Source organism: Aegilops tauschii, chromosome 6, assembly GCF_002575655.3.
Source record: "Aegilops tauschii subsp. strangulata cultivar AL8/78 chromosome 6, Aet v6.0, whole genome shotgun sequence".
NCBI lineage: Eukaryota > Viridiplantae > Streptophyta > Magnoliopsida > Poales > Poaceae > Aegilops > Aegilops tauschii.
The window spans coordinates 492,949,660-492,961,392 of record NC_053040.3 but is presented as its reverse complement, the minus strand read 5'-3'; the positions used below and the strand labels follow the sequence as shown (position 1 = coordinate 492,961,392).

Here is an 11,733-nt window from a genome sequence, read left to right as displayed (position 1 = left end):
CTTGTTCCGCCACCACCCCGTGTTAATGTCATTGATTCTAAATGGGTTTTCAAAGTGAAGAAGCATTCTGATGGTTCTATTGAGCGCTACAAGGCGCGACTGGTTGCTAGAGGTTTTCGGCAACGTTATGGTCTTGATTATGAAGACACCTTCAGTCCAGTGGTTAAACCTACTACTATCAGGCTTCTTCTCTCTCTTGCAGTTACTCGGGGTTGGTCTCTTCGTCAGCTTGATGTGCAGAATGCTTTTCTTCATGGTGTTCTGGAAGAGGAGGTCTATATGCGGCAGTCCCCCGGGTTCTCTGATCCTGATCGTCCCGATTATCTGTGTCGGCTCACTAAAGCACTCTATGGTCTGAAGCAAGCTCCTCGTGCTTGGCATGCTCGTCTTGCGACCGCCCTTCGTGCTCATGGTTTTGCATCATCAGCTGCTGACTCTTCGTTATTTCTTCTACAACGGCCCGAAGTTACCATGTATCTCCTGGTCTATGTGGATGATATTATACTCGTCAGTTCCTCTCAGTCGGCTGCTGCTGCTCTTGTTCGGTCTCTTGGTGCTGATTTTGCGGTCAAAGATCTTGGGCAGCTTCACTACTTCCTTGGTGTGGAAGTTGCTTCTGTTTCCAATGGTCTTGTTATGAAGCAGAAGAAGTACTCTTTGGATTTGTTGCAGCGGGCTGGCATGCTTAAGTGCAAACCAACTACTACACCTATGTCTGCTACTGACAGGATCACTGCTGCCGATGGTGACCTCCTGCCTTCTGCTGATGCGACACAGTACAGGAGTATCGTTGGTGGGTTGCAGTACTTGACGATCACACGTCCAGATATATCCTTTGCTGTCAACAGAGTATGTCAGTATCTCCAGGCACCTCGTGACACTCATTGGTCTGCGGTAAAGCGCATCTTGCGCTACATTCGCTTCACGTTGTCCTATGGTTTGCACATTCGACCGAACCCCTCTGGGGTCATTTCGGCGTACTCTGATGCGGATTGGGCTGGCAGTCCGGATGATAGGTGATCCACGGGGGGCTATGCTGTGTTCTTTGGTTCTACCTTGATCGCCTGGAGTGCTCGGAAACAGGCTACTGTCTCGCGTAGCAGTACTGAAGCTGAGTATAAGGCTGTGGCTAATGCAACTGCAGAAATTATATGGATACAGTCTTTGCTTTAGGAGCTGGGTATATCTCAATCACAGTCTCCTATTCTTTGGTGTGATAACATCGGTGCTACATACCTATCTGCTAATCCGGTATTCCATGCCCGAACGAAACACATCGAAGTGGACTATCATTTTGTACGGGAACGGGTATCTCAGAAGCAACTACAGATCAAGTTCATCTCTTCCAAGGATCAACTTGCAGACATCTTCACCAAGCCATTACCTCTTCCACAGTTTGAGACTTGTCGGCGCAATCTTACCCTTCTAGATTCTTTAGGAAGTGGCTAAGATTGAGGGAGGGTGTTAGACTGTATAGCTTCTGTAGTTGTATACGTATATGTACGTATGATGTAACGTTGTACCCCTTCATTATATATATGAGATAGGCCACCCCTAAAGGGTTGAGCCGGTTCCCCCAAATCCATTGTCTTACACCGTCCGACCAACAACTGCTCCACTGCCCGGCCCAACGAGCCAAGATCTGGCTCGCAGAAGCCCCTGCGCACGAGCCGATGCGGATCCTTGGCGCATGAATCGGCCCTCGCACACCTGAAAAATAGCCAACACGAGGGCACTGAACCTCACGGCTCCAGCCCCGGCACGAAGGCCACCACGACCCCCCTCGGATCCGCGCCGCCGTGAAGAACCACCACCACCAGGGCCCGCAGCGCCGCGCCCAAGCACCCAGCGCAGCAGCGGCAAGGAAGCAGCCCACCAGAGCAGCCCACGCCAGATCTGGCCACCGGCGCGTCCGCGTGGCGACCGCCCGCCCCAGCCGCTGTAGACCGCGAGGGGACCTCGGCCATGTCCGAGGGCCACCTCGCCGCGAGCAAAGGTCCCCGCCGCCGCCGTCTACAGCACAGCTTCGCCGGCGGCGGATCGGAGGGAGATGATGTTTGAGGTGGCGGCGGCTAGGTTCTGTCTTCCGCTCGAGCCGCCCACACGGGAGCGACGCGGGGGCTCGGTTCTGTCTTTCATCTCAAGGTTCGTCAATGGCGGCCGAGCGGATGAAAGTAGGAAGAGGTCACCCGTGATATACGATAGGCTAATCACTATCCAAACAAAGATTTATACAATGCCAATTTATACCCAAACACAATTTTCCATACACTCGTTCTTGATAAACAACATTGTAAAACGGGTTTTGTTAAAATGGGGCTAAAAACTGATTTTCTATATACCCGTGGCTAACCCTCCCTATCCAAACAACCACTTGGAGTAGTTTCGTCTCGCCAGCTTTGTAGTACTCCGGGCGGATCATCGTTCGTTCCTTGGATCCAGGAACGCTTCTCTATTACTGGATGGCGACGTTGCAACCCTAATGCCGAGACATGCGTATAAGTCGAGTGCATTTTCCGTGATGAGCCGAGTATTTCCCTTAGGGCATGTGCAATGATGCTATCTTAGGAGTGCCACGTTGGATAAATGATGAGGTGGATGAGAGTGAACTTATAAGAACAGGCTTGTCTTCTCTTATTTAAGAGAAGACAAGAAATGATCTCTTAGCATAATATGTCTTAACACGTTTTTAGGAATAACTAGTTATTGAAGATAAGGCTAAGAGATGACCCATTGTAGACAATTTTTTTGTCATCTCTAAGTTACATGCAAGACTTAGGATAAGACTATATTATCAACCATTGTACATGTCCTTAGGGTCTTCTTTAAACCTTGTGCTTTTGAGACGGTAGTTGGCGTAGTAGCCTACAAGCCGAGAACCTGACAAATAACACTTGTCACACCTGAATATACTCGATCATATTTGTTTATCCTGTAGAGATTTTTTTTATCTAGTGTTGAATATATTTTAGTGTACAATCGGATAATAGTCTTTTTTTATATGTTGATTGAGTAGTGTAGGTAGAATCTGATTATACTTGGTAGAATTCGATTTTGTAGTAGTGTACAATCCGGTTGTATATTTAGTGTATAAGTTTTTTCTAGCTAGTGTTGAATATGTTTTAGTGTACAGTCGGATAATAGTATTTTGTACGTGTTGATTGAATATACTATAAAGGCTTTGTTGTTATTGTTGTCGTTGTTGTAGTGTGCAAATTAATATGTTTTTTTGATTGATATGCTTAGTGTAGAGAATCAAATTCATATATATGCTTAGTTTAGAAACTGAGATCTGATTGGTTCTCTACACTGAGGGAACTGCTTTCTGCTACTATACTACATCACCCTTTCTCTTCGGGGAAATCCCAGCGCCTATCACCCACCATCCAAGCAGCAACCCATGGTGTCCCGTTCGAGCGCAGAGGCGGAATACCGAGTTGTGGCCAATGTCGTCGCCGAGTGCTCCTGGCTTTGTCAACTCCTTTAAGAGTTGAATCAAGACGTGTACCATGACAACATCTTCGCCGTCTATCTCTTAGTCAACCCCGTTCATAATCGCTTGACTTTGTGCGTGAGCAGGTTGCCCTTGGTTGTGTCCTCCTAGTCCTGCACGTACCCACAGCACAACAATTTTCTCATGGATGACTAAGGGACTGCCCACTTTCACTTTCCAGAAGTTCTGGTCCAGTCTCTGTGTCGTCGACGATGCATCGACTGCTGGAGGGGGAGGGGGTGAATATGTTTATATCGCATGCATAGTTAAGATATTTCCTAACCGCCACGCCGCATATCCCATCTATAGATGAGGACGTGTGCACCCCTTGTACATCATATATATGTGCGATTGCACCCAATCAATGTTATCGAGAGTTGCATCACCAAACCACAGATACTCTTAACCTTAATAAACTGGATGATACTCTTTGTGTGTTGATGGGGTAAACTTGTTATAAGACACGGATAAATAAGTGCTTAAAACAACTAAAATTAAATGGAAAGTAAATGTAAAAGTGTTCGATTTGCACTATTTAAAAAAGAAGAGTATAACAAGATGATGCACAAAAAGAGAAAAACTTATGTATTAAATTTTAGAAGAATGCCACCTCTACCAAAAATGTGAAGAATAAACTACAGACACATGCTCCAAGCGCCCAACCCATATACTTTCTGTAACAACACAAATCCTAATGCAAAACATAATTTGTTGAAAAAAATTGGCAGTGAATTGTAGATATTGGGAAACAGAGGATGTGGTCTGTGCATCCGACGATGCAGACGCGAGGCCAGGGATAAATCGTACTTTTCGAAAGAGAAAAAATATTTAGTCTTACTGTAGGTTGTAGTGTTGGGCATTCAAGTCAGAGTACGGTCGAGTTCTAGTGTTCCACACGATGATAGGCGCGGGCTTGCTATGATAACTTTGCTTTGTTGCATCGTTTCTTTACGGGGTTGGTTTGTTGCATCATGTGCGCATCTACAGAGATACACCCGGCCCCATGTTGAGTAAGAGTGTAGGACATGTGGTTCAGCTAGGTACGTAGCTGATAGAACAACATACGGCCACGATTCTATTTGATTCGAGGGGCTACGTTGTAGCATATATACATGAATCTATATCTATATCTATCTATATCTATACCAATATAAAAAGACTCATAGAGGCAGATTTAACTGATCTTAGCCATTAAACTAAGTCAATCCAGCAACCTAGACTACTCCAATGGCGAACGTTCAACGTGTTTAACATGCAATTAATAGCATACCAAATATTATACTAATCACATAATTAACATACAAATAATAGTATACCTAATATCCACGTGCAATTAATATATTGCCTAAATATATGCACGTGCGTATTTACTAGTAATCAACTAACGTCCCAAAACAAGTGAGAGCTGACAGTGTTATGCAGGCCGGCCAATTAATAGTCGAACTAACTAATCGAGCACGTTCTGTTCGTGCCCTTAAATAACGTGCCAAACTAGCTACCAGGCCACGTATGCATGCGTGTGTGCATCCACGTGCACGTTGGTATGATTGGTGTAGAGAAGAGTGGCAGGCTGAACAAAATGCGTGGCACAATCGAAAAGGACAGGAAAGGGCGTACGTGGCACAAGTGAGTTAAGCAATGGGTCGCTTTGCTGGTGGAGCCATCGAAAGTGAGTGAAAAGGAAGGAAGATACCTACGCATACATACGCGGTGGCTAACGCGGGCGGCCAGTGGCCGCACATGTGGCCGGCCGGTGACGTGCTCCACCACTCCAGCTCGTCGCCCGTTTGATTATATAAAGAAACCAGGCCGGCTGTTCAAGTCCACCGCCCAGCGCACAAGCACAGCGAGCAAGCAAGTGCTCGATCGAAGCTTAGCTACGCCCACGAGACGCCCGCCACTGCGCCACACATCGCTCTGATCCATGGCCTCCGCCGCGAGATCCTGCGCCGTCGCCCACTTCACCGCCGACGAGGCGGCCCCGCCTGAGACCCTCCACGTCATGCGCCTGCAGCGGCTGCGGCTCTGCCGCGCGGCCGCGGGCTGCCTGGACCCCATCGCCGAGGAGGAGGACTCCGACGCCGACGACGCCCAAGTCCCCGCCGGCTCGCCCAGCGCCCACAGCAGCAGCAGGAGGAGAGCGGCCGTTGACCTTGCCCGCTGCCTTCGGTAGGCCTGGTCTCAAAGCTAGGTGGATTAATTAGACACGCGGAGTAGTTGATTAGTAGCTACAGACCAGGGATCCCATCTCCTTTGTACGTAGGTACTAGCATATATGTACTCTCGTCCAGTTCATCGATGTAATGAATTCCTGCGAGTTAGAGCATCTCCATTAAGGACCCCAAGAAGCCCCCGGGCGCTTTTTTGGACGCCGGCGGGCAAAAACACCCCACTCAGGGCCCCAGGAATCTGTTTTGGGCCGGATTTGACAAAAGTTACGGCAGGCACGCCCACCCCAGGCGCTTTTTGCATGCATGGCCCACTTGCCATCCCCTCTTTCTCATCTCTCCTCTCCTTTCTCTCTTTTCTGTCTCCTCTCTCCTCTCCTATTCCTTCCACCACGGCACCACCTACCACACACAGCCGGAGCAGGGCTCGAGCGGCTGGAGCGGAGCATGGCCGGGGCGGGGCTCGCGCTCGCGCGGCCGGAGCGGAGCATGGACGGGGAGGGGTTCGTCTTCTTCGTCCTTGCAGTGGCCGTCTCCGCCCGCGCACTCCACGGCGCCCTCGGCGTACAGGGAGCAGCTGGAGGCGTGCCAGATGGAGGCACTCCACGGCGCCCTCGCCAACATCGCCCGCTCCCTCGCCGCCAACGACAAGGCCGAGGCCGACGACCACGCCCAGCCCCCGCCGTCCTTCCCCGTCCGCCACCAGTACCTCGGCCTCTGCCCGCGCCCCGCGCTCGAGACCGTCTGGCTCTCCGCTCCCTCGTGCGCCGCGTGTATGACTGCGTGGACACGAGCGACCCGCGGCCCGTCGCGCCGTTCGGCCACGACGACCCCTCGGCGTTCGCGTGCTTTGCCAGCGAGCAAACGAGGCGATGCTAGGGGCCGCGGAGCTGCTGCGGGGTGCAGGTTTGAACAAAGGAGCTGCTGCAGGATGCAGCCTTGTTCGCATGTGTGTAGGCCGAGCTGCTGCTCGTGGCCATGGCGAACATGGTGGCCGGAGCTCCTGCCTGCGGGGGATGGCGTCTACAATGCATGGAACGGAGCAGAGAGAGAGGGTTGCGAGGAGCTACTGCTCACCAGGGGTGTCAGGCAAGCACAACCACTACTCCCCTGCCGTCGGCGTGGCCGACGCGCGCAGGTGCGCCGCTGCTGCCTTCTCTGTTTCAGTCAAAGTTTCAGTCAGCCTTCTCTGTTTCAGTCAAAGTTTCAGTCAGCCTTCTCTGTTTCAGTCGGTCAAAGTTTCAGAACGAGCTTGCCGCAGGCGACGTCATCCTCACGGCCGACTGCAACCACGCCATCGAGATCATGATGGCCGTGCTGGCCTCGCCTGGCGCCAACGTGCTGCTGCCGCGGCCGGGGTACCCAACGTACGAGGCGCGCGCGGCCTTGTGCGGCCTCGAGTTCCGTCACTTCAATCTTATGCCGGAGAAGGGGACGACGTGGGCGCGGCCCCGTCCCCTTCCCTTCCCGCCATGTCTCGCGCGCTCGCCGCCGCGGTCATGGTCAAGGCACGCGCGCTTGGGCGGTTCGCGTTGTGGTGATGGCGGGGGTACGTGCCTGGGGGTCAACGACTGGATATATTTCCACCCCCACGCTAAATATTTCGTCGACAGCCCTCAAGAGGCGAAAAAAAAGCCTCCTGAGAAGCTCAACGGCTGGAGATGCTCTTAGACATTTCCCCGTCAATCGCCAACGAATTGTACGTCGCCACTAGGAATCGAACAAGCTTCGACTTCTCAGCACGCATACAACACTAATCTACCATGCCAATAAAAATTATCCTTGCTCTGCTCTTGATAGTCTGCTCGTCATAACCCGAGACTCTGTTCCCGTGTGCCTGAAGACGTATTCACTATCATCTGCCTTCACTGCGCATTTTGCGCCACTCTTCTCCATTTCGGCAACAGCAAACAAGAAACGAAAAATACAACAAAGCTCAGATGACAGTGGGTTATGCTGATGATGAGTGTTTTTCTTGTTAAAGACACGATATAGGTCGACGTATGAAATCACCCCACAAAAATTCAGTTTCTATTAAAAGACCTAGAAAAAAATTCAGCAGCAATGAAGCCGTGTGAAAAGTGAAGGTACACCTAGCTAAGGTGCCGAAGATCCGCTCCTAACAAGAGTTAATAAACCCTAAAAGGATGGGGAATATACCTGGTCATATGTCGGGTTGGGCTGGGCTTCGGGCCAGGAAAGCCCGCTCCAAAAAACCTAGGCTCGGGCCGGCCCATCAGTGGAAAAAAGCACGGTGTGTTGCTGCGACCCTACCATAAGAGAGTATTGTCCAGTTCCTGCAAATAACAGCAAGACATAAAACTAAGGTGCGGCCTTGGCTCATTTTAATGAAAGTGTGAACGAACCAAACAAAAGGCGCTAGGGTTTGGGGCAGGGTTTCTTTGTATTCTGCAGCAATGAAATGGTACCTAACAAAGATACACACACGTACGTAGGAGATTTTATTCATGCACCTTGCAAAACACGTACGCATATAAGCAACCAACCATTCACGTGTATGCACGCACGCTCTGCTTCTAGATGCTTTTTGATTCAAAAAAAAAATGTTTGTGTTAATTTTTGCATGAGAACTAGCTGAGCTGAGTAGTGAGTAGCAGAAACTAAAAATGAAGCAACAAGAAGAGGGGCAGTTTCTTTTGAAAAAGTGAGGAGGGACCAAGATTTTGGATTTTATAAGATTGTGATTGTGATTGTGATTTGAAGGCGACGTCCGTCCTTTAATTAACCGGAGCTATATGGCTCAATTAGGCCAAAACAGGTGAATTTTTCGTGGCAAGTAGTAGTATGTATTTGCATATTAATTAACGCTGGTTTAGTATAAAGTTGGAAGTGAGTATATGATTGAGAAGAAGTAATTAAGCACGTTTTGCATGCCATGTAATGTGTAGCACGTCCACGTGCAGATGATTGATGCAGAGGAGTGGCCGAGGTAGAAGAGGAGACATGCGTGCGTGGCGCGATCGTACAGGAACAGAGAAGATACTTGCAGACAAAGGGCGAACGTGGCACCACCGAGGCAGTGGGTTGCTTTGTCCGTGGTGCAAGCGAGGGCGACTGGTGACCCGGCAACCAGCACCTACCTCGAAGCTACCTGCGCACGCGCCAACGCAAGCGTCGATCCATCGCGTGCTCCGGTACCACTCCGTCAGTCTCCGGCCCGCCTCGCCTCGCCGGCTTTATAACTGTTAGCTAGGAAGAATGAGATTGCACGAATCAATAATCATTGATCGTGTGTATGGTGCATATATATAGGTATAGAATGGACCGGCCTCTACTTGTCTCTCAAGATGTACAAATATATGGGGGAGAGAGAGATACAACGGTATAAATACAGACCCTAGTCCTATACATATGCAGTGTACGCTCAACACCCCCCGCAGTTGAAGCGTCGCCGGAGACACAGAGACTGGACCGAAACTCCTCGAAGACTGGGGTCGCTAGTCCCTTAGTCATGACATCGGCAAACTGCTGAGTGGTAGGAACGTGCAGAACACGAACCTTCCCGAGAGCCACCTGCTCGCGAACGAAGTGAATGTCGAGCTCAATATGCTTCGTACGGCGATGGTGGACGGGGTTGGCGGAGAGGTAGACAGCGGAGACGTTGTCACAGTAGACGATCGTGGCCTTGGAAACCACACAAAGCAACTCCTGGAGAAGCTGACGGAGCCAAGAGCACTCAGCAACGGCGTTAGCCACTGCCCGATACTCCGCCTCGGCGCTCGAGCGAGGGACCGTGGGCTGCCGCTTGGACGACCACGATATCAGCGAAGGCCTGAGGTAGACACAATAGCCTGACGTAGAACGACGCGTGTCAGGGCAGCCAGCCCAATCAGCATCGGAGTAGGCGACCATGTCGATGGAGGAGGAAGCCGTCAGGGTGAGTCCCATGGTCATAGTGCCGCGTATATACCAAAGAATACGCTTCACCAGAGTCCAATGGGAATCACGCGGGGAGTGCATATGGAGGCACACCTGCTGAACTGCATACTGCAAGTCAGGCCGAGTGAGGGTGAGATACTGCAGGGCGCCGATGATGGAGCGGTAGAACGCCGCATCTGGCGCAGGGGAACCCTCCTGTCGTGGAATTGCCACGGCAGATGTCCTTGAGCTAGGACTTAATCGTGGAGCCATCGCAACTAGGAAGCTTGAAGGGGTTATGCGGGACAAGGAACACGAGGGTTTATACTGGTTCGGCCCCTTACGGTGAAGGTAAAAGCCTACGTCCAGTTCGAGGTGTTATCGATTAGGGTTACGATCGCCAGGGAGCTAAACAGCTATGCCCGGCTCTCGACGAGATTGTTGTCGCCCTTAAACCGCTGCCGGGTCCTCCCTTTATATAGGAAGGCTGACGCCCAGCAGGCCTTAGAGTCCCGGCCGGCTCATAAGAGCGTCCGGCTCGGACTCTAAACAATACTTGCCTTACACTACAAGTCTACTATAACAATGATTGTAACTACGGGCTTTAAGCCATATCCGGGTCTCAGCCCATCTCTGGCCCATCATCTTGAAACTTAGCTCCGGGCTTCTGGCAATGACCATCCGAAGAGTAACCCGGCCCCTCCTGGCGGGTGACTCTAAGGTCTATATCCTCAACATTAGGCCCCAGATTGACTTGAGCCGGCTCGTGTCAATCTTCAACTCTGCCGACAGAAAAAAAAATCTCCGGCTTACCATTCATGTGAAGGCCATAACCCGGAGTGACGTCATCCTCCGGACTCCGGGTAATCCGCCGTGACGTCATCCTCCATTAAGTCCGTTTTTTTACTCCGCCAGATCCGCAACGGATCTTTGCTTTTACTGTCTTTCCGAAAATCGAGGCGTCGTGAGGGGGAGATAACCACGCCGTGGTCTCCTTGAATCTCGCGCCCACTTATGACTCTGCCTTATAAATAGGCCGGGCCAACGCCTTCCTCTCACGCTCTCTTTCTTCCTCCTCGCGCCGTCGCTCTTCTGCCCGAGCTCTGCCACTGCCGCCGCCGTCGCGCTCCTGATCTTCATCAACCCGGCCGCTGCATCACCCTGACTCGGACCAGATAACGGCGGCGACTTCCGCTCTTCCCCAACTCTGGTGAGTCTCCTCTGCCTTGCTAGAACAGATCTGTGGTAGAGTTCATCTGTGTTCTTCATGTTCGTCACCATAGCCACAAGCTTCGGTAGTTCCTACAGTCACTGCCCTTGTTGATCTTCAGCCTTATATAGAACTGGTGCGGTAGTTATTTAAGCCTCATTTTGAATGCCAGTAGATCTCTTTCCACTGCATAGATACTTCGTTTGAGCTTAAGAACATCCGCTCGTCTGTTTCTAGGTCTAGAAATTTTTTATTTCACCCGACCATTTTGATCCAAAAAAGTTACCGCAAACTGTGAAACCTGTTTTACCACACTTAGTAAAAACTGCAACCATTGAATCTTGGCGGCTTACATTTCCGGCTTTAAAGAAAAACACGCGCCGTAAAACTTTCCGGTTTAAAGGGAACCATGCTCTGTAGAATCCTCCGGCTTAACTGTGGTAAGCCGTAGATGACCAACTTATTCTGAATGCCCCTACGGCTTAAATAACCCACCGTATCTGAATATATATATATATATATATATATATATATATATATATATATATATATATATATATATATATCATTAGTCCCCTTCATAAGCCGCCACCTTAGTTTGAACGATAGATCTCCGGCTTATAATTAACCCGGATACTTTTCTCCTTATCATAGACCACCAACCTTCACCATGCCTCCCAAGGCTCCCATCACTTGCAACTGGATGAGATCCAACGTCACGGACGAGACCCTGGCCAACTTCGTTAAGTCCGGATATCTGCCCAAAAAGGAAGTGATGTCCTACCGTGCCCCTGATCCGTCAGAAGAAAGACCACAGCCGAGGGACGGGGAGGTAGTGATCTTTGCGGACCATATGAGCCGGGGCTTCGCACCGCCCGGCTCAAAATTCTTCCGGGACGTGCTCAACTTCTTTGACCTTCGGCCTCAGGATATAGGACCCAACTCCATATCCAATATCTGCAACTTCCAAGTCTTTTGCAAAG

At 50.4% G+C, this 11,733-nt stretch overlaps 1 protein-coding gene across 1 annotated transcript; it reads left to right on the top strand.

Moving 5' to 3' along the window:
* Positions 1–5,170: 5,170 nt before the first annotated feature.
* On the top strand, positions 5,171–7,658 carry LOC109771375 (uncharacterized). The gene is made up of 2 exons (XM_045230223.2): positions 5,171–6,799; positions 6,891–7,658. The coding sequence occupies exons 1-2, from the start codon at positions 6,534–6,536 to the stop codon at positions 7,330–7,332; spliced, it is 708 nt and encodes a 235-aa protein (XP_045086158.1). The 5' UTR covers positions 5,171–6,533; the 3' UTR covers positions 7,333–7,658.
* The last annotated feature ends 4,075 nt before the right edge of the window (positions 7,659–11,733 follow it).